We start from the raw sequence: 23,458 nt of genomic DNA on the forward strand, positions 1-23,458 counted from the left end.
CACTCAAATATAGTCCTGCTACAAACACAGGATGGGTCACTCGGATTTTAACAACAGTCATCACAAAACTAGACACAAAGATCAATCAGAACACTAAGCTTGCAAACCAGGCCAAAATAGAGATTGACCCATACGTGTCGGTCTCACTGACATGTGCAAACTGTCTGTGTACAAGACCACCACCTGGGGAGGAACCTAGTAGAGTGTCTCCACAATGTGTTCCCCCCATCAGAGATGCACCACTGACCATTCCACGATCACCAGAAAAATGGACCCAGAACAGTAACACCACCTCATTGCGATGGATCACAGCATTACCAACTCTACCGCTTAAGTCTAGCCTGAACATTCAAATAAGACTCTGCTGTGCCCCAAACCACCACCACCTTTCCCAACTGACTCAACCTTTCACTCTACTAGCATCCTTCAATAAGAAAAGTCGCATATATGGCAACCTTTTCCCGGCAACATCACATGGATACGCTCAGAACACACTGCAAAGCATGTCACATCTTTGGCTTCATCACATACTGTGCCCTGCCAGAACCAGAGCCATCAGTTTCACTCTTCATTATTAAAAAATAAATACAGTAAAACCTTAATACAACCCACACAATGTGAACCAACTTCTCGAAGTCTGCCAGCGCTGTCATCTAGCAGATCTCGAGTTTTTCCCGTGGATAGAACATATACCCAAGTCTCCCAGCGCTGTCATCTAGCAGATCTCGAGTTTTTCCCGTGGATAGAACATATACCCAAGTCTCCCAGCGCTGTCATCTAGCAGATCTCGAGTTTTTACAGTGGATAGAACATATACCCAAGTCTCCCAGCACTGCTAGCATATCTCGAGTTTTTCCTGTGGATAGAACATATACCCAAGTCTGCCAGCGCTGTCATCTAGCAGATCTCGAGTTTTTCCCGTGGATAGAACATATACCCAAGTCTCCCAGCGCTGTCACCTAGCAGATCTCGAGTTTTTCCTGTGGATAGAACATATACCCAAGTCTCCCAGCGCTGTCACCTAGCAGATCTCGAGTTTTTCCTGTGGATAGAACATATACCCAAGTCTGCCAGCGCTGTCATCTAGCAGATCTCGAGTTTTTCCCGTGGATAGAACATATACCCAAGTCTGCCAGCGCTGTCATCTAGCAGATCTCGAGTTTTTCCCGTGGATAGAACATATACCCAAGTCTCCCAGCGCTGTCATCTAGCAGATCTCGAGTTTTTCCCGTGGATAGAACATATACCCAAGTCTCCCAGCGCTGTCATCTAGCAGATCTCGAGTTTTTCCCGTGGATAGAACATATACCAAAGTGTGTAAGCGTGGCTGAGGTGCTATTCAGGGTGCTGTGGGTAGGACCTTGAGGGGGCAGGGGTGCGGGTCGGCGGTTTGAAGGGTGATCACAGTTTCATTTCTTTTGTTATGCATTGGCTTCATTTATTGATTTAAAGCTACAGATGATAACACGTGTTCAAACAAAATAAAAAACAAAGTAGAACCCTTGTAAGACCAAATGCCTGGAAGGTTTCTTTGCAACCTTTAAATGTAAGCTGCCCTTTCAGGTTGTTCATTGACTTGATGCAAACCTTTCATTGTCTTAAACCCATTCTGAACAATACCACCTTTCCAACAAACAGCTTGGTAAGATATGTTTAATAGTTTAGCTTATTTGTGTGTGTGCACCCACCCCCCCTATTTGTGCCCCCCTAATAATGATCTCTAGAGACGCCACAGCATGCCGCATGGAGTGGGCCATGTTGAATATATGCCATTATCCAGGGAGAAGACGACTGTACACCCTGCAGCAAGGAGAACATGGCAAGGAACAGAGCGACCACAAGGTGTGCGTTTGTGATCTGTAACACGCTGCACACCCTTTGGTGCACAGATGTTCTGTAATCTTCAGCTCTACAGATAAGGGGAGTATCGGCCACTTTTACTCCTTAAAAATGGGTAAATACCCCCAAATAATTTAAATAGGGAGTAAAAATACTCCCAACAAAAAAATAGGAAAAAGACATGTAGAATGTTGCACCCCTGCGTTCACCCTCACGGCTCCATGGATATGTATGGACCAGTAGTGCCACAGGAAGAAACCGTTATAGCCGCCTGGAAGAAGTAAACATGTATCTTTTAATGTGCAAAGAAATAAATATTACAAAAACATTTGTTTTTCAATTAAATCATATTTCTAGTCACTTATAAAATATTCTCATTGGGAATTGGACTTACATTTTTACTCCCGAAAAAACCATTTTACACCCAACTTTAAAAAATAGGGAATAAAATACTCCACTTCCAAATCTTATTTGGAGCACTGGCAATCTGTAACTACTTCTTTCTCCTTTCTTGTAACAAAACTAAACGCAAGGTCCTACCTTCAAGAATGTTGAGGTTCTCAAGTGTGCAGTGTCTGAACCCTGTATTCGTTAAAATGCTCAAGTCCTAAAGGGTTGCTTGTGATTTCATCGAATCCAAAATAACTAATACAATTACAACTAATACCAAAATAACGAATTCCTTTTTTGCACTTTTAAGGGGGTCCCACCTCCCGCAAATGTCCCCCTTTTTTGGTTCCTAATACTTTTCCCCCACCCCCAAAACCACCATTCCCATTACCAACCCCTTTTTTAGTTGTTTTCCAAATTCGTTACTTTGGAATTCGTTATTTTTGATTCATGATAACTGGATTAGTTATTGTGTGACTGGATTAGTTATTTTGTGATTCGATATAATCACTGCATACCATCCTAAAGCAGGATCATCATATCACTAAAATCACAGGGATGGCGAGGTATCATCAGCACCCGGGGCGGGGGGCGCAGCCAATCAGGTTCCATGAGGCCTATAACTCAAGCCTATAACTTGGGCTGCCGGGCCGGTACCCCCAATTCCAGCCCTTGGCACGGGGAGCTAACCCCATTTTACACACCAGCCCTTTGACACGCTCCTATGACATCACATGAAATGACATCACAAAATGCGAGATGCCGCTGAACGGAGGGAAACCAGCAATATATACAACTGGGTGTTGCTACGAAACTTTCCCCAGGTGCACACTTCAACCCAGTCTTAGGCAGGGTTCCCTGTTAGTTATTCCTGACTTGCACAAAGGTAGCTGCGGGGGAGCCGTCAAGCTTCACTCTTAGGATGGGTGTACAATGGGAGTAAAGTATAGCTTAAGTATATACACACACACGAAGTTATATAAAGTTGTGCATGAATTATTAACTACAATTCGGGTAATTACTTTATTAGAAAGGTGGTTTATATAAATATAGTGAAACATTAATAAAACACAATCTAAAGCAACATTCAATACAATTTTAAAGGTATTCTGAAAAAGTTTATAGTTATTTGATAAGTTTGTCAAGAGACTTTAATGGATCAAGATCAAATCGGCAGCATCCGATTAAAGTAAAAAGCAAATTCTCAGGGCCCCAGGGGATGTGCCGAGAGCCCCCGCCGAGCTGGGATCGAGGAACCCCACCATAGCAGATCCAGACCCAGGTCCCATAAGCACAGGCCCTTGGGTGGAGATTGCCCTCGTGACCCACAAGCTGGGGCGCAGGCAGAGCTGCAGCTCTAGTGCCTGCGGAGCAAGCAAAGCCCCCAGACACTGAAGATGGGAGCCAGCAAGGAAGACAGTCTACAAAAACCAAAGGTGTGGACTAGGCTGCTGAAAATGGAAGGAAACGTCCAGGGGACGAGGATGCTTAGGAGAACTAGGATGTCTGCTTTGCTACAAGTTGCGGTTCAGGTGCCAGCAGCAGGTCTGCAAAAAGTCCACGCGAGAGAAGGATGCAAACAATGATGCAGACTGGGTCAGTAGACACACAGGAGGGGACCCTCACCACCTTGGTGGACTGAAGAACACCGCCACCGTGGTAGGCCAATACCAACCCAGCAGCTCAGGTCAATGGATGGTCTGGTCAAGACTCAGCACTTCTGGGCAGGGTAAAGGAGGAAGTATAGCTCAGCAGTCTTGCCTGGACAGTCTTGGGCTAGAGCATCAACAAAGCTGTACATTTCCAGCAGGGGCTTTCACGGTGCTGCACACTGTGCAGGAGCTTCTGGCAGAGCACACAAAGGCTGCTGAGCAGGAGGATCCAACTTCCCCATCAGACCAAAGGAATGGGGGGCTTTAAGTAGGTGCCATGGGGTCTGGAAGAAACTCAGCACACCTTCAGGGAGCTCGGTAGTCCAAGAGAGCTCACTGCAGGGTGATCAGAACCACCAGCTTCTTATGCCTAGAGCAGGACATAGTTACAGGCAATAGTCCAATGACAAGCTCTGGTTCACCACAGATTCTCATAATACCCAGCCCTCCAATCACATCCCATGAATCATTCAAACACCTGGCAGCCAGTTAATAGCCCTGAAGGCTAGGTTAATTCCTGTTTCAAAGGGACGTGGAGGGAGGTGTCCGTCAGACTCAAACTGCTTTCCATTTGAACAAAGTGGCATTTCACAATTCTGAGGCCTCAGAGAGACAAAATGGCTGCTTACACAGTGACACACAAACCAGAAGGACTACAAAGAAAAGAACATAGATGAAAGGGTTGAGAACGAAATTGAGGGACCTCCTCCCTTCTAGTTCATTCAAGGTTTCAGCACAGTGAGGTGCAATGAATCACACCGGTGGTTTCCAAAGGTTTTATGTTTATATAGAATTTAAGTTTCTACTTTTTACATTCTGATCATCATATAAAAGACAACAATCACAAGCAATCGTAATTTGCACAATCAGAACAAAACAGAGGCAAGATTTTGTTCTTGCATAGTGGTATTGATAACAAACGTAATACAATCACTACTGTCGCTACTGGAGGTAGACGACAGGCTCAACAAATAGTGAACAAATGAACAGCAGGTCAATAGTGCATATCTTGGAGAAAACAAACAGTTAACAGTGGTGATACTGTGTGTTGGTGGAAAATGCGTCTACACCAGGTGTTTCAGCCCTATAAATGGGCTAGGTGAGCCATTTCTTCCTAGGGCCTTCGTCAGGACAAGAGGAGAACTGTGTGGTGAAGATGTTCAGGAAGCGCTGTGGGGACGAGTCAAGCCACAGGTGAAGGTAACAGAGGTAACCTAATCAATGGTACCCGTGAATCCGAAAAAAATCGAAAAGGGTTGCTTTGTCTTCACAGTATTACCCAAGCAGGAATAGATGTTTCGCTGTGGCATCAGATCGGGCACGATATGCATGCGTCTTCATGTAAACCCAGCAATAGACCCGAGTCTGCTGGAATGAAACCAAGCTGTTGTGGCGTGAAACTGCAATCGCAGCGCGAGAAGGGCTTTCGTGATACTGCCGATGGAATAGATCTCAGGGGAGCAGCCTCTGCAGTGTCCGTCCGCGGTTGGCGTTCGCAAGAGTAGTTCTGATGTAAAAACTGCAAGTGAAATGCAGAGAGTTTGGGAGGGCGGCCTGTGCTCACTAGTCATCCAACTAGTAGCTGGAAGTCCAGAGCAGCCTCTTCTGAAAGGTTCCTGAACATTTCTGCCTGTGTACTACTTCACCAACCTTTTGCCCCTGGTGAATGGTATGCCACTCTGCATGGTCTGTTGTGCCCCCTGAGAGACGTGAAGTCTTTCGGAGTGGGGCGTCAAAAAAGCAACCCAACCTTATCCTGGTCAAGTAATCATGTCAATATAGCTGGGCGGGAAACAGAAGATGGTGGCAGCAATGCTACACTGCAAGATGTCCAGGCTCCTGCAAGTGAATATTAATTAGGAAAGAGGATGTTCCCTGGCAATTTGGCTACTCTGCAGCCTGGGCTACGGGCAGCCAGGAGCAAAGCCGACATATGTAAGTGGGATGCATGTGTAGACCAGGAAGAAGAGCGCCAGGCACCGTCCTCTTGGCAGGATTAGCAATAGCGAGCTGGGCACTATATACCTGTGAAGACGTGTGGCAAAGAGGCGTCCCAGCTCAGGGACTACAACCAAAAGGCTAGCTAGCCCCGAGTCCTGACATTAGCGTAGCCCCGGATCTTTTCCAGACCTAGCGACACACTGAGGGCAGGATGCAGCGCTGGCCTGACCGTCTCACATCTTCATACGCCGCGCAGGAAAACACGCGGTCTTTCAACTCTTTGTGCCATTCCTCTGTGCCCCAGACCCACGTCAGCCTTTATCATAATTCATTTATAATAACCTGAAAGTAGACCCTAACCCCAAAAGGTTGGTGGGAGCTTTAACAAACGCAAAACACCAAGAAATATTTAACATTAAAAATATTTAATATTTAGCAATCAAGCCGGTGCCTGGGCACTGATCTGTTGAGTTAGGGGCCTGCGGGAGGTGGGAGAGAGATGAGGGGAGAAGAAAGAAAGGGAGAGAAACCAAAAGGTGAGAAGTATGGGTTTCTATACAGCACTGAAACCTTGGACCCAATCATCTGGTGCGCGCAGACATATGCCCCTCACCTTGCCGACGCTTCGCTTGACCTTGAACCGATCTTCATTCATCAGGCTCCCCAAAATGTCCTCCATCTTGAGTTCCGAGACGCTGCAGCAGGGGAGAGAAGGAGGCAATCAGACTGAGGAAACCTCTGGGGCTGGAGTGAAACACAGATAAAGGGGAAAGCAGCTGGGCACACTGAGTGGGCAGATCACACTGGGTATTACATCACAGAAATCCAGGGCACGGATCATGAAATAAATGCCTTACTAAACAGGGACATATATCACACTTTTTTTTAAACATATGTTTATTTTAAAGCAAAGCCGGGTGGTTACATTACAACTTACATATCAATGCATTGTCCAACATGTCATATACCCAATCTTCCAACTCCCACCCTCAACTGCCGGACTGGGCCAATGTTTTCAGCTGTTTGTGTCCTCTGTTCCATTTACAGTCTCCCTTTCATCGCAGAGGGTTGCCCCGTCGCCCAGAGCTTTCCCGACCACCTGTGGCATGTAGGTCAAGGCTGGGAATCTCTGGTCATAGTTTAATATTGGGGCCCATATGTTCTGAAAGTGGTGCAGGTGCCCCGCTCTGACCGCTGTTATTTTCTCTGCGATCAATATGTCCCATACCTTCCCCCACCAGAGGTGCATGAGGGGGGCCTTCTGTGGATCTCCAAGAGCGGGTGATCACTATTCTCCCTGCTAGGAGGCACCGAGTCCACAGTTTGGCTCTTCTTCCCGATCTCGAATAGATCCATGGGACTGGGGTCCCCAACAAAATGGGCTCAGGCTCCAGAGGGAGAGCTACCTGGGTGATCTCTTCAACGGAAGCCAGGCACTGTTTTCAATACTGTTGTGCCTTTGGGAAAGCCCACCACATGTGGAAGAAGGAGCCTGGTTGGCCACACAGTCTCCAGCAAGCAGGGTCAAGGGCCCGATTCATATGATGAAGTCTGAGTGGGCGGGGGTTGTAGTACCAACGCAGCAGAATTTTGTCGGCACATTCTCTGTTGGTGATGCAAGAGGAAGATGAATACGTTCGGGCCCAGATATCCACCCAGGATTGGTCTTCTACCGGGTGCCCCAGGTCTGCCTCCCATTGTACCATGCATCGGGTGTTTGGGGCGAGGAAGTCTCCCAAAAAGCGTTTGTATAGGGCGGAGATCTTTCACCGGGTCGAGTGGGAGGTTAGAGTGCATGTCGCCGCCTGGAGAGTTTGGGGGTGAGAGCACCAGTGGCGAAGTTGAATGTAGGAGAATTTGTCCCTTTTCTGAAGCTGCAAGGACTCCTTACGTTGTTCGAACGTGAGGGGCAGGCCTCCCTCGAAAAGCTGCTCTAGTGTTTCCAGGCCCCCTGCGATCCAGTTTTTAAAATTCTGGGGATTTATCCTGGGTGAGAACGCCGGGTTGTGAAACACCAGGGAGGAGGGGCCCAGACCTCTCGGGATCCCTTTACGTCTCAGGGCCCAGTCCCACACGCCTACGGTGTGTTTGGTAGCTGATAACAAGTAGTCCCATCGGCGCTGCAGCAGGGGTGGGACGTGTGGAAGAAAGCGCAGGGGGGGGGCAAGCGGGACTGTTCCATCGCCACCCATCTAGGGCAATTAGTAGTTATGTGCCACGCTTGGGTGTGCGCTAGCTGTGCTGCCGCTTGAAATGGCCTGCAAGTTCGGGACTCCCAGTCCACCCAGCTTTGGGTTACCCAGTATCGTATTTTGAGGAATCCTGGCCCTTTTTCCCTTCCAGATAAACCAGAGCATCTTCCTCTGAAGACTGCGGAGGGCAGGCAATGGGATTGCAACCGGTAGGGACGAACAGGCATACAAAAATCTGGGAAGGAGGTTCATTTTACAGGCCGTAATAGCCCCATCAGTGAGATTTCCTGAGACGCCCAACGCTTCAGGTCATCCTCTAGCTCTTTAGAGGGTGGGGAAATTTGCGCGATAGGTTTCCTTTGGATTCACGGGAACCTGTACCCCCAGAAAGGGGATTGCCTTACCTTTCCATTGAATGGGGCATAACCGGCCCAGGGAGTCCCATTCGTCCAGGTATAGTCCAATCCAGAGCTACAGATTTACCAAAGTTGATGGAGAAGCCTGTGACCCTCCCGTAGTTACCTATTTCGGAGAGAGCATGCCCCAACGAGGAACGAGGTTCTGCGATGGTCAGCAAGACACTATCCGCGTATAGGGCGATTTTATGTTGGGAGGGGCCAACATGGAGGCCCTTATTATTCTTCAATCCGATTCTCTGGGAAAAAAGTTCCATGATTAATGCAAATAGAAGCAGGGACAGTGGGCATCCCTGCCTGGTCCCTCAGGTCAGGGGAATTGGGTCAGAGAGGGAGCCATTAATTCTAAGGCGGGTTTTCAGGGATTTATAATTGGCTAGGACCATAGCCTGAAACGCCGGGCCAAACCTAGAGGCCTCCAGGATGTGGCGCATGAAGGCCCAATCAACTCTGTCGAACGCTTTGGTAGCGTTGAGGGCCATCAACACCAATTTCTGGGAGTCCCGGGAGGTAAGGTCTACCAGGTCCAGGGCTCTTCGGATATTGTCCCCTGCAGATCTATTTTTAATAAAGCCTGTCTGATCGGCGTGAGTAATCTCTGGAAAAGCCTGCACACTCTTGTAGCCATTGGAACAGAGTCGGAGCGATACACAGCCTACAAATTTTGAGGGAAGTGTGCAGGTGAGGTGTATCCTCTGCGATTTCAAATAAACACGAGCCATCGGGGTGCAGGCATTTCATCCTCAACCAAATGCTGAAGCTGTCCCAAAGAGTGCATATGGGTCAAGGTTGCATACGATCTACAAGGTTAGGGCTAGAGTTCTCACATATTAAATGAGCACTAAGCCCAGTGTGCATTTTGCATGAAGTGAGACAAGAATGGAAAACCTTTATCATAGTCATGTATCAAATATGAAGAACTTGGGTTGTTTATATGTTCTCAACAATTTTACGCAAAGCAGCCACAAACCCTCATTGGTGTAATTTGCCCCTTCATATAGGAGTATTTGAAAGAGTACAACAGAAATGTGCCAGGGAGTCAGTCCTGGAATGATAACCTACCTGAATATTATTTATATGGTTATTCTACATTTTGATGTTGTGCTATGCCCAGTTACAGGTGAAATGCTCTTATGACTACAGCACACACTGGAAGACATCATTAGAAGAACAAGTTACTCTCTTACCTGGTAACATTCTTTCGATGGGATGGTCCGACGACGTATTCCATATCTATGACAGTAATCACCACAGCTGTGCTGCTTCGGAAAATCTTTCGGCGTCTGCGTCGATGACGTCGATACGCCGCGGACGGCCGACGTCACTGGATGTGATAAGTAGGACGCATGACACCCGTAGCCTCAGTTGTAGTTTTTTCCCCAGAACGTGTGGCACCAGTCTTCTGCCAGTCTGACCACACAAAGCCTTGCGGAAACGTAAGCTGCAATCGCATAAGAAATTCTGTAGCGGGGAAGGCAGGGAGGGAGCGATATGGAATATGTTGTCGGACCATCCCATCAAAAGAACGTTAAAAGGTAAGAGAGTAACTTGTTCTTCGAGGGGATTGGGTCCTCCGACGTATTCCATATCTATGACAGACCCCCAAAGCAGTACCAATGCAAGGAGGTGGGAAAAGAATTTAGAATAAAGAAATTTAGAATGCCCAATCAAATTGCTGAATACAGGACTGCCTTACCAAAGGCCAAATCCTGCCCATGGATGCAATCGAGGGAGTAGTGACGTACAAAAGTATGGACCGAAGCCCAGGTGGCTGCATCACAGATGTTACGAATAGGAATACCCCTCTGTATGGCAGTAGAGGCAGCTATACCCCTGGTAGAATGGGCCCGCAAGCCGACTGGAGGGTCCTTACCCGCCAAGCGGTAACATTCAGAAATTGCCAGAATAATCCAGCGAGACAAAGTCTGCTTAGTCACAGCTTGTCCCAAACGCTTTCCAGTGTAACCAATGAAGAGTTGATCATCCACTCTGACCCGGGACATGCGTGAAATATAAAAGCTTAAAGCTCTCCTAGGATCGAGCCTATGGAGCCTCTCCTCTTCCTTACCAGGATGCAGAGGAGTATAAAATGCCGGAAGAATAACCTTCTGGCCTAAATGAAATTCCGACACCACCTTCGGAAGAAAGGAAGGACGAACTCTAAGGACAACCCTCTCCTTATGAAATACAGTGAAGGGTGGCTTAAATGAAAGTGCCTGTAACTCACTCTGCGAGCGGAAGGGACCGTAACCAAAAATACAGTTTTATGAGTTAACAATCTCAAAGGGCACGAATGCAAAGGCTCAAACTGAGCACCCATCAGAAACTTTAGCACAAGGTTCAAATCCCAACCAGGCACCTGGAAAGGTGACGGAGGGAACGCATTAGTGAGCCCTTTTAGAAACTGAGAAATTAAAGGGATTTTAAAATAAGAACACTTTTCAGACGAGCGCTTAAATATGGACAGCGCCGCCAGGTAACCTTTAACGGTACCCACTTGCAAGCCCCTGTGGGCCAAAGAAAGCCAAAAAGAGAACCATGGGAATGTCACATGCAAAAGGATCCACATTCTTAACCCTGCACCAGTCGCAGAACTTTCTCCAACGGCAACGGTACAGGGACTTTGTTGCGGGCCTTCTGGCCGAAAGCAACACCTCCATCATGTCTTCAGGGAGGTCCCAATCCTTATACCTCAACCTTTCAGAAACCAAGCGTGAAGGTTGAGGGATCTGACCTCTGGATGGAGAATCTGACCCCCCTCCCGTGAGAGCAGATCGTCTCGGTAGCGAAGACGACGTGGAGGGCAGATGGACAAGTCGAGAAGGTCCGGGTACCACGTTCTCCGGGCCCATGCCGGAGCAATGAGGATCATCCGGGAACTGAACCTCTGTAACCTCCACAGCACTTCCGGGATGACAGGGACTGGAGGAAACGCGTACAGCAGTGGGAATGACCACTCCACCACGAACGCGTCTCCTAAGGCTCCTCTTGGAGGAAATTCCCACGAGCAGAACCTTTCGCACTTCCGGTTGACACTGGAGGCGAAGAGATCCACTTGAGGGGTCCCCCAAAGGGCAAAGATCTCCAGGAGAATCTCCTGAGCCAACTCCCACACGTGAGGGATCACGCTCTGCCTGCTCAGAGAGTCCGCCATCTCGTTTTAGTCTCCGGCCAGATAAACTGCCGAGATCGAAACTTCCTGCTGGATTGCCCAGAACCAGAGCTGCATTGCCTCCCTGCACAGAGAAAGTGACCCTGCCCCCCCTTTTTTGTTGAGGTAGTGCATGGCCACTGTGTTGTCCGTCAGGATCAGGACATTCTTTCCTCGCACAGTCGGCAGAAAAGCCTTCAGGGCATGGCTGACGGCCCTCAGCTCCAAGAGATTGATATGGAGTCTGGACTCCGACGGAGACCAGCGACCACTGACTGTCAACTCGTTGGCATGAGCTCCCCATCCCGTGAGGGATGCGTCCGTCACAATCGTCCCCTCCGGCCAGGGGAGCCAAAATGGAGCCCCCTTCATCAGATTGCCTTCGACGGCCCACCACAGAAGGTCCTGGGCGACCGAGGACGGCACCTGAACAGGGTCCGACATCCTGCCGGAGGACTGAGACCACTGGAGCTTGAGTGCCCATTGCAAAGATCTCATCCGCAACCTGGCCTTTGGCACCAGAAGAATGCAGGATGCCATGAAGCCGAGCAATCTCAAGAACTCGAACGCTGGGGGACTCTGGGCATGCTGAAACTTGTGCACCATCTGCTGAATGTGACGAGCCCTCACCTGGGGAGGAAAACACTACCCCAGGGACGTGTCGAGCACTGCTCCGATGTACTGGAGCCTTTGAGTTGGCGTCAAGTGGGACTTCTTTAAGTTGAGGGAGAAGCCCAGCTTGTGGAGGGAGTGGCAAGTGACGGACAGATGATCCAGGACTTGCTCGGGAGAGCGTGCCCTGATCAACCAATCATCCAGGTAGGGGTAGACATGAATCTCCCCTTTCCTGAGATGCGCTGCCACCACCACCATGAGCTTGGTGAAGACCCTCGGGCGGAGGTCAATCCGAACAGCAGGACCCGAAAACTGAAAGTGCGAGTCGCCAACCGCGAACCTCAGGTACTTCTTGTGCTTTGGTAGGATCGTCACATGAAAATAAGCATCCTTGAGGTCGAGAGACACCAACCAGTCCTAAAGTTGAAGGGCCTGGAGGACTTAAGAGTAACCATCTTGAACTTGTCCTTCCTGAGGAGTTTGTTCAAACCGCGCAAGTCCATGATGGGTCTCAATCCCCCGTCTTTCTTGGAAATCAAAAAATAAGGGGAATACCATCCCTTGTTCCTCTCCACTACAGGCACCAGTTCTATGGCGCCTTTCTCCAGCAGGGCTTGAACCTCCTGCACAAGGAGCGGATCCGGACTCTGCAACGAGAGATTCCCCGGTGGATTGTCGTGAGGCCTCTGCTGAAAGGGAAGACAATAGCCGTGGGCTATGATCTCCAGAACCCACACATCTGAAGTAATGGCACGCCATTCGACAAGATGCTGCGCCAGCCTTCCCCCAACCGGCGCACCATGGGACATGGCCTCATGACGGAGCTGAAGCGGCTGCAGCGTTGCCTGAGGGCAAAGAGGCAACTGCCCAAGCGGCCTTGGCACCTCGACTACCCTGCTTTCCACCTCTGGCACTCCTACGGTGGCCCCTTTGACTGGCAGCTCCTCTCGCTTTACCAAAGGATGAGTAATAACGAAAGGAACCTCCCCTCCATTGTTGTCCCCTAAGACAAAAAGGCAGAGGTTGGCGAACTGCAGCGCCCAACGACTTCGCTGCAGCTTTGGAGGTCTGCAACCTCTCAAAGCTCACTGCCAAAAAGATGTTCACCGTCAAAGGGCATGTTGAGGAGCCGGGCCTGCACATCAGGAGCAAACCCCGACTTCAGCAACCACGCAAACCTGCGTATTATGGTGCTCACCGCCATGGACCGGCTGACACAATCTGCCATGTCCAAACCCGACTGAACGCCCTCACACATGGCATCCTTGCCATCCTGGACCATAGCAAGAAAACCATCTCGTTCGTCCCCTTCGAGAACATGTTCAGCCGCTAAGGAAACAGTTCCAAAGAGTGTGCGTGAAACGTGACAAGGCACATACAGAGTTGGCTGTCTGAACAGCCATAACCCCTGAAGAAAACACTTTCTTCGCCCAACCATCAAAACGCTTGTCGTCCCTATCAGGAGGGATGGTAGGATACGACGTCTGCTTTGCTGGGGCCGTAGCCGCCTGCACCACCAAACTCTCCGGAGTGGGGTGCTTGGTCAAGTAGCAGGAGTTGCTACTGGCTGGGTGGTATTTTCGCAGCAAAGACTTGCCCACTGCCGGGAGACTCTCCGGAGCAGTCCAAGCCGCCACCACCCTCCTCTGTAGAGCCATATGGAACAGCAGTACCGGGTCAGTTGGTGGACCTTGGTCGAGGATATCCATGAGGTCATCCTGAAGAAAATCCCCTAGGGGAGCAGACCACGCCAAGTACTCGGTGACTATAGACATAAGGCGCCGGTACGGGGAGTCTGCATGGGTGCCAGGCTCAGGCCTACAAAACTCCACCTCCGGAGAGGTGTCCAGACCACTGGCGTTGTGCAGGGACTGACGCAGGTTCTCAATCTGGCTATGGCCCGAGAGAATCTCATCTGGCACCGTATCAGGAACCATACCATCATCAGAGCCCTCATCCATCTCCGAAATGTACTCAAGATGGCGGAAAGAGGGCACACAATGGGGAACAAAGCCATGCTTGACCTTGCCCAAAGCCTTTCTAGGGGGTTCCACCGTGCCCCGGGGTACCCACGTCGAAACAGCCTCGAAAGGTGTCAAGTGAATCGGCGTTGACGCCGAACGCGGCCGCAACAGCGTCGACACAGGCCTCGAGGGCGGAGCCCCGAGCGTGTCCCTCGACATCCTGGGCGCCGATGGCGTCGACAACTTCCTCGGAGGCGGAGCCTTGAGAGCGTCCCTCGACGACCTCGGCGCCACAGGCGTCGACGTCTTCCTCGAAGACATCACAGACTCACACGGTCTCGAGCGTGTCGAGGACCGGGAACGGGCGTGACTAGAATGATTTCCCCTTGTCTGAGCAGGGCCGCTCCCGCGAATCGTGCTGACCACCCGAGCCCGAAGGCGTACGAGCGGTGTCTCTAGTCCGACCACGACCGACCCCACTCGGAGGCGCGGGCGGACCAGTGCCCTGCGATTCAAGAATCGCTAGCATTTTCTTACCGAAGGAAGCCCATTCTTCCGGCGTTGCATGCTTGGTGGGATAAGCGACCCGCCGACGGGTGGAGTCCTCGGATGAGGATGGGGATGGGGAAGGCGACCGATGATGGCGCTTCCGTGAGTGCCTCGAAGAGGCAGAGGAGTGGCAGGACCCACTCCTGGACTGAGACCCACTGGACTTCTGACGACGATGCGGAGAGTCGCCCCTCGAATCGTCCGTCGAAAGCCCCGCAGACCTTGACTTCCGGGGCTTGGACACCTTACTGACCGACAGTTTCTTCTTGCGCTCCCGCAAGGCTTTGGACGTAAGCGACTGGCAGTCGACACAATCATCCGTGTCATGGGCCTCCCCGAGGCACCAGAGGCAGGTGTCGTGCGAGTCAGTCTCCGACATCTTGGACCCCCAGTCCCCGCACTTCTTGAAGCCCGGACGCGGGGTGGAAGAAGAGGTAGACATCACGAAGGACTTTAACTTCACAAACGAACAGGTTCAAAGAATCGAAAGAACAGAAACTCCAAAGAGTCGAGGCGCGCCGAGATCTCTGAAGCGAACACGTTCGCGGAAAAAACGGAACGGAGGCTACGGGCGTCATGAGTCCTACTTTTAACATCCAGTGACGTCAGCGGAGGTCCTCGAGGGCGGCGTATCGACGCAGAAAGATTTTCCAAAGCAGCACAGCTGTGGTGATTACTGTCATAGATATGGAATACGTCGGAGGACCCAATCCCCTCGAAATTAACATTGTACACTTGTAGAAAAAGCCAGCCTGCCATATTGCAATTAATGTCCTGCTTTTAAATAGTTTGTTTGGGAGAGAACACAATGTCGTCTCATGTCCTTCCTTCTTGGAAAGGGCCACGGAAGTAGTCCGATTCTTCGGTGAACACTAAAGAATGTTGCATTGTGGTTCCTGGCGACGGGTTGGTGCTGCTGATCCTGTGCATGCTCAAACAATAATTAACAGAAAAAAGTAAGAAATGCAGTTGCGGACGCTTCAGTTTGCTGCTCAGGCCCCTACTGAGACCTGTTAGCACATAATGCAATACCAGGCCGCTCCACACCTCTGGGGAGGCCTCTGACACTACTGCCCTCATTCTGCTTTCAAAGCAAAGAAATACAGCACCCCCTTTCAAGATTTGTTTTTTTTTCTGGGGAGGCTCTACCAAACAGCCATCTGACAATGCAACTCTCACCCAGAGACAGCGAGAGAGAGTGAGCGAGAGAGTGAGCGCGAGAGACAGCGAGAGAGAGCGAGCGAGCGAAAGACACCAAGAGAGAGCCAGAGAGCGCAAGAGCGCATTGGCACATGCTATACTGTCATATGACACGCATGTAACATGTATATCAGTATCAGAGCAGCAGCGAACTAGGGGGCTACCGTGAGGTCAGCATGTCATCATCCGTCCTCTTACAGGGGAAAAAAAACAAAACCTTTTTTAATAATGCCCTTTGGAAACTGTGCTTGAAAAGTCTGTCTTGAAAATGTTTTCCCCATCACTAAAGAAAAGTACATATTGAAACCCTAGAGGTATTCGAACATGCTCAGGTGAGTGTTTGTGGGGTCAATACAATACAATACCGGCAATATAGGCACAAAACCCCAAAACAAATACTGTACCTCAAAAAGGGGACAATTTCAAATGAATGAAAATGTGAGAATTAATAATTTTCTAAGTAAATAGTTGCTAAAGCAACATCTAAAAAAAAAAATCAAAGGAAATTTGAGAGGTAATAATTGAGCGAGATCTTTTTTTAAATAAATTACCACATTGAACAGCAGTTCTAAAAACTGCCCGATTATAGAAAACTGTGTGCAGTGCGGGAGGGGGGGGGGGGGGGGGGGGGGGCAAGGTCCTAGTTAGCATAGCCGGAGAGGGCGTAATGGAGGACCCACCTGACCTCCCCGATCAATTTTCATTAAATACCGACCTGCGCTCCAACGGTTACAACAGTCTCAGATCTGCACCGTGAGGGCACTCACCGAACCCAAAGGCACTCGCCGAACCTGAAAGCACTCGCCGAACCTGAAAGCACTCGCCGAACCTGAAAGCACTCGCCGCACCAGAGACCACTCGCCGAACCTTAGGGCACTCGCCAATCCTGCAAGCACTCAGCGAACCCCAGGGCACTCACCGAACCCGAGGGCACTCACCGAACCTGAAAGCACCAGCCGCACCAGAGGCCACTCACCGAACCTGAAGGCACTCGCCGATCCTGAAAGCACTCAGCTAACCCCAGGGCACTCGCCACACCCGAGGGCAGTCGGCGAACCTGAAGGCACTCGGCGAACCTGAAGGCACTCGGCGAACCCGAGGGCACCCGCCGCACCAGAGGCCACTCGCCGAACCTGAGGGCACTCGCCAATCCTGAAAGCACTCAGCGAACCCCAGGGCACTCGCCACACCCGAGGGCAGTCGGCGAACCTGAAAGCACCCGCCGCACCTGAGGCCACTTGCCGAACCCGAGGGCACTCCCCGGACCTGAAAGCACTCAGCGAACCCCAGGGCACTCGCCACACCCGAGGGCAGTCGGCGAACCTGAAGGCACTCGGCGAACCTGAAGGCACTCGGCGAACCCGAGGGCACCCGCCGCACCAGAGGCCACTCGCCGAACCTGAGGGCACTCGCCAATCCTGAAAGCACTCAGCGAACCCCAGGGCACTCGCCACACCCGAGGGCACTTGGCGAACCTGAAAGCACCCGCCGCACCTGAGGCCACTCGCCGGACCTGAAAGCACCCGCCGCACCCGAGGCCACTTGCCGAACCCGAGGGCACTCGCCAAACCTGAAAGCACCCGCCGCACCAGAGGCCACTCGCCGAACCTGAAAGCACTCAGCGAACCCCAGGGCACTCGCCACACCCGAGGGCACTTGGCGAACCTGAAAGCACCCGCCGCACCCGAGGCCACTTGTCGAACCCGAGGGCACTCGCCGGACCTGAAAGCACCCGCCGCACCCGAGACCACTCGCCGAACCTGAAAGCACTCAGCGAACCCGAGGGCACTCGCCGATCCTGAAAGCACTCAGCGAACCCCAGGGCACTCGCCACACCCGAGGGCAGTCGGCGAACCTGAAGGCACTCGGCGAACCCGAGGGCACTCGCCAAACCTGAAAGCACCCGCCGCACCCGAGACCACTCGCCGAACCTGAAAGCACTCAGCGAACCCTAGGGCACTCGCCACACCCGAGGGCCCTCGCCAAACCTGAAAGCACCCGCCGCACCCGAGGCCCCTCGCCGAACCGTCGTGTGGACCCTCAACGCGTAGCAGACTGAAGGGCAATAAAGCTCTGATGCAATTTACCTGCAGGAAGCGCTCACAAGCCATTATTGGAATAGGCAGCACATGGAGGCAGACATATCACAAGTGCACATGGAGTGAAAATGATTAATCAGGGAAAAGTAGAAAGCAAATATTGAGCAGAGTCCCAAGGAAAAGCCGGGCTGCGCCTTGGAGCTAGTGACTGTGACTATGGAACAGGGATCTGCAAACCTTTGGCTCTCCTGAGGTTTTGGACTACAAATCCCACCAGTCTAAGCCAGCATAGTCAATGGTGATGGATCATGGGAGTCGCAGTCCCAAACGCCTGGAGAGCCCAGGTTACAGATCCCTGCTATAGAACCTCATTCAGGGGCTGAAAAATACAAGACAAATGAAGGCACAGGTAGAGCAGGAAAGAAGGGAACACGCAGGAAACTACTTTGGAGAGCAGAGCGCTCCCTCACTCCGGAACAAACGCCAACTAAAGAGGAACCTTAAAAACAGACACATGAAATGACACTAGAAACTGACGGTAATCTTTCACGGAGCGGGGGTACTCTTACAGCTGAGGGACAAGAGAATGCTGGAGGGTGGGCATCAGGAATGGCAACAAGGAACCAAACTCGGTTACAAAACATGCACACTGGAAACGTGAAAGTGGTGCTACAAGTGAGACCGGGGGACACAGGGATCAGCACCACACAAGAAGTCTGCAAGCAAACACTTCAAGCTTGCACCAGGAGCTGGCAAACCAATGTTCCAAGCCGGGGAAAGGAGTTTACAGACCAGGCCTCGGGCTGGCACGGAGTGCAGCTGGCTCGCCATAACTAGAGCAGGGAAACCAAAAGGTTCAAGATATGGTTACGAGAGAACGTTCCAGAGGAACAGCAGTCGCTGCAACAATGGACTAAAAACACCCAGGCCGCTTTTAAGGGCCTGTGGTTCACAGGTGAGAGCAACTGGGAGATGGGCCAGCTTTTAGAATTCAGGGCTCCGCCTCCTGACCATGGTCGTCTCCCGACCCTGGCCGTTGCTTTGAGAATTCAAGGCTCTGCCTCCTGACCCTGATCATTGCTTTGAGAATTCAGGGCTCCGCCTCCTGACCCTGGTCGCCTCCTGACCCTGGTCGTTGCTTTGAGAATTCAGGGCTCTGCCTCCTGACCCTGGTAGTTGCTTTGAAAATTCAGGGCTCCGCCTCCTGGTCACCTCCTGACCCTGGTCGTTGCTTTGAGAATACAGGGCTCCGCCTCCTGAACCTGGTCTATGCTTTGAGAATTCAGGGCTCTGCCTCCTGACCCTGGTCGCCTCCTGACCCCGGTTGTTGCTTAGTTTGAGGGAAGGCAAGGCTGCAAAGAGTGAAATGGATCATCCTCTCTGGTTTGGTTTTATAAAGCAAGCATGGCGAGAAGTACCAAGAGTCCTGCGCAGTAGGGGAGCATGGAAGACCGCACAGCCTTGCACGTGTACCAAGATTTCTCAAAGCGGAGGACCACAATGCACCATTCTGACTCTGCAAGAACAGGAAATGGATCCTGGAAGGAGTCCATGTCAGGATGTATGCAGGGGTTCTGTGGATTGGTGTCAGGGGCAGAACCAGCTGATATCTTCAGGGCGCCGCCGGCGGGCAAAATAAAAGTGCCTGCCAGGAACTGTCAATCAGATCTGAGGGCACACAAGTGCTCAATTCAACCATTTCGTCCTCCAGCCCCTAAACCAGCCCCAGATCCCTGAACTCACCACCTCCCCGGGGGCATGTGTCCCCCATAAAGTATAAACACTTGGTACTTAATGCCAATTTTCTCAGTACAATACTGAACCCCTCAAGTGTAAAGTTTGCAGTGCTGGCTCCCCTCATTAATAAAAACATTGCCCCAGCCCTCCGCGCTTCCCAACGTACGCCGGATGTCTAACCTGCCGTGAGTGGTACTGTTAAGTGAGATGGCGGCATTTCACCAGCTGCCGACCTCTGTAGACAGTCACATGTTGGACACTGCACTGGCCAGCTCAGGCAGGACTGCCCCCTTCAGGGTGGGACCAACCCGGATTTGCACATGCTTTTTCCCCCCTTTGTTTAATGTCTTGGCAGGTGAAGAACGACGGTCTGGAGGGTGGCCCAGAGCAATGGCAGAGGTTCGTATTGACGCAAAACCTTCCAGCCATCACCTCTTGTTTTGGTGTAGTCGCCCTGAGAGGGAAGGGTATGAGCAGCCGTGGGACCCGTGCCTGCTGGGCCTAGAGACCCAAGCTACTCCTCACTGATGAGGCCCAACAAGGCCCAAACATGTCTGGGGATGCTCGTGGTCTCCCGCAGAAGGGATGTGACCTAGCAGTTCGGGCTGGACTGCCCCTTTGGGGTGGGACCAAGCCTGGATTGCATATAGTTTTTCCCCTTTTGTAATGGCTTGGCAGGTGAAGAACGATGGTCTGGAGGGGTGCCCAGAGCAGTGCCAGAGGTTAGGATTCATTCCAGACCTTCCAGCCATCGCCTCTGTTGGAGTTTCAGACCCCTTCCTGGGACACAGTCGGTGGTCACTGGCTTCCCAGAAGACCTGCCGTTTAGAACATTCCTGGAGTAGTCACAGTTTCTTTAGGGAAGTTGAACACATTCAGAGTAGTCCAAGCACAGGAGGGGATTGTTCACGTGGATTTTACATTTTAAACTGCCTTATAACAAATAAAAGTTATCGCTTGATTTTTTAAGAGAAAAAAATAGTGTCAAAAATAAACATGGAAAAACATGGACGGAAATGTTTAGAAAATAAATACAATAAAGCCTCGAGCCTTATGTATAAATGTGTGATATATGCACAGAAAAGTAGCTGTCACTTTTATAACAAACTGTAAAAACACTTATTTATTGCGATTGTATCTATTCCCTTGTTTAAGGAGCACACCCAATGGTCTGCCATAGCGTGCAGCCTGAGCCTTCAGCCTCGCTACCATATGGTGAGCCTGATCTTCTCAATCCTGGTTTGACTTTAGGGTTTATGTACACTGGGCCTTTGGGCAGAAGAGGGACCACCATTAGACCACCTGAGCTCTCCCTCGGGATATGCAAAACGAACTCCCAGTCGCAGCTTCAATTCTTTGGTTGTTTAAGTCTTCAGATGTGCATGTATATTTTGAGCACTCTTCTGTAGCTGGCCGTCTGTACGCCCCTCACAGTTAAGTGTATACATGCCTGCCACGGAGGGAGTTGCGCCCACATGTGCAGAGATGTGTGACACACACTGCAAGGCTGCTGGCTCTCCGAAGGACCATACAACATGTATTTGGCTTGAGCAGGTGGGCCCCCGCGGATCATGTGTGTATATAGGAGAGAATGAGTCGGGGGATATATGGTGACATCTACTCTAGGCCAAGAGGGCACTGTTGTCTGGTCCAGGTGTAGTTGCAAGGAGCGGAGGCAGCAATCCCGAAGGAGAGAACGCTGCTGCGATGGGGGTTGTGGTGCCCGAACTGGGAGCGCGCGAGCACGCGCCTAAGCGCACTGCGCGCTATGACATTGGCCCACACGCACCCTTCTACGCGCAGGCTCTGCGGGAGGTCCCCGCCACCCGCATCGGCATCATGGGAAGTAGTGATGGGAAGGACCTTTCCATCGGGCCTCGTGACCGCGCGCGCGTGCAGCCGCTGCGCGCCCTCCGCTGCCTGCGCGCTCCGTCACGATGCATTGGCGCCTCTCTTCATAATGGAGAGACCCATTCATCTAGCAGACGCCGCGCGCCAAGCTGCCACCGCCCCCCCCCCCCCAGACCCACCACCCCCCGCGGCCCGCATTTTACTATTAGGTTTTAGCTTATGGCTACATTATTTTGCAGTTTCTGAGCTCTTTTGTTATTTATGAATTCGGGGAACGGCGCTTTTTCTAAAACATTCTTTAGGAAAAAAGCATGTAACGTGTTTCATAATGAAAAACCATTTCAGCTTTTGGGGAAAATTTAAAATCTCTTTCGCCAGCAAAATAAAAAGTTATCTCCAAACATGCGGCTTTTTGGCGTCTCCCATAGTCACCTAGTGACAAAAGGGGTGGCCTTGCCCGATTTTGTTTTAATTTTTGTTTTAATTCAAAAATCATATTTGACATGTGTGCAGGTATATAGCAAACATGCGGGGAGGACATGCACGAATGCATTCACTCATCAAAATAAGTGATGGCACAAAACGGCAAGAAAGCCGAGATTTCAAACCACGCAAAATATTAAACAAGGTTTTTTTTTAAAAATCGTGAATTGGTTTATAAAATAAAACTATAGAAATGTCATTTTTTTCACACAACAATTAAAAACACATAAATGCCCATACAAATGCTAAGAAAAAAGAATACTAATGTAGAAAGAGAAATGAAATTCATCGGCAGAGCTCACGTCGAGAATAACATGAAAGCGAGCGAGGGCACTGCCCAGGGCAAGACAGGGTGCAGTGCCCGACTGATGGGTGGATAAAAGCCAGTGGGACTGGCTCGCTTTCTGGGCTTCCAGTGATGGTGTGGAGACACTGGGCGATGGAGAGGAGTGGGCATCGGTCTTAGCAAGCAGGGCAACCCCGAAGGGTACCCACACGATGCCCAGCTGGGGCCTGACACGCCCTTAATGGCAATTTCTTGCAAAAAGGGCCTTGAAAACATTGAATTAGAATTGTAATAATACAACTCCGCTACATATACACGAACGGATAGATTGAAGCACCATTAAGCGTCGGAATAAGCACTTGGAGATTCACCTCTCTGGAAATCGTCAGTAATCTTAAATATCGTCCAAGGTACGTGGGTTCGATTTGAAAAAACGGTTGGATCGGAGGAGTTAGTGGGGTAATATTATCCGGTTTTATATAGTGTTTCCTGCCGGTTCACTGATTTTATTGCAGAAATAACAGTGACGAACAATTATAGTGTAATAAATATTGCATGAAAAAATATTGAAATACCTTTCACAATGCACATTGTAAAAAGACCTATTTTCGGGGGCTGGGGGGAGACCCCTGAACCTCTCTCCTACTCCTAAACTTTCCTCGTCTCCCTCCACTTCATCCCAATTTGAACCAAAATCTGTTTTTTTACACCTAAAACCCACCCCTATCATTACATTTTCTTTTTTTTATTTCGATATTTTTTTCAGCTATTAGGTATTTTTTACTCACTCTGTTATTTCTTGCAATATTTTTTCATCTTTGTAAATTAATTCTTTATTATTTCCTGCCCCATCGTCACTCGATACCTTTCCTGCCAGCTTCATACCCAAGTTGAAGCGTTGACTAAGCTAACAAGCCATTCATTTGCCCTTTGCAAAAGCCCTTGTCATGTGCCCACTTTTATATTCCCTGCACTACTTCTGAGACATCAAAAAATGGTGCATTTCATATTTAATATTACCCCAACCCCAAACAGAAAAGGGCCACAGTCCACCCACCAAGACCCTACTTTTGTAAGCTACCGGTCACATCTGTGCGACGGGAGGCACGACTATGTAGAGGTTGGCTTATGTGACGTGTTGAGGACAGTCGCC

The 23,458-nt window shown here is 50.4% G+C and overlaps 1 protein-coding gene across 1 annotated transcript in view; it reads right to left on the bottom strand.

Moving 5' to 3' along the window:
- The window catches only part of DDX31 (DEAD-box helicase 31), a 468,302-nt gene that overhangs the window by 89,559 nt on the left and 355,285 nt on the right, over positions 1–23,458 (bottom strand). The window contains exon 18 of the mRNA XM_069609310.1: positions 6,436–6,517. Within this exon, the coding sequence (XP_069465411.1) occupies positions 6,436–6,517 (82 nt within the window). The remainder of the gene's footprint in view (positions 1–6,435; positions 6,518–23,458) is intronic.

This window comes from Ambystoma mexicanum, chromosome 8 (assembly GCF_040938575.1).
Source record: "Ambystoma mexicanum isolate Mex_15411 chromosome 8, UKY_AmexF1_1, whole genome shotgun sequence".
NCBI classification, from domain to species: Eukaryota; Metazoa; Chordata; class Amphibia; order Caudata; family Ambystomatidae; genus Ambystoma; species Ambystoma mexicanum.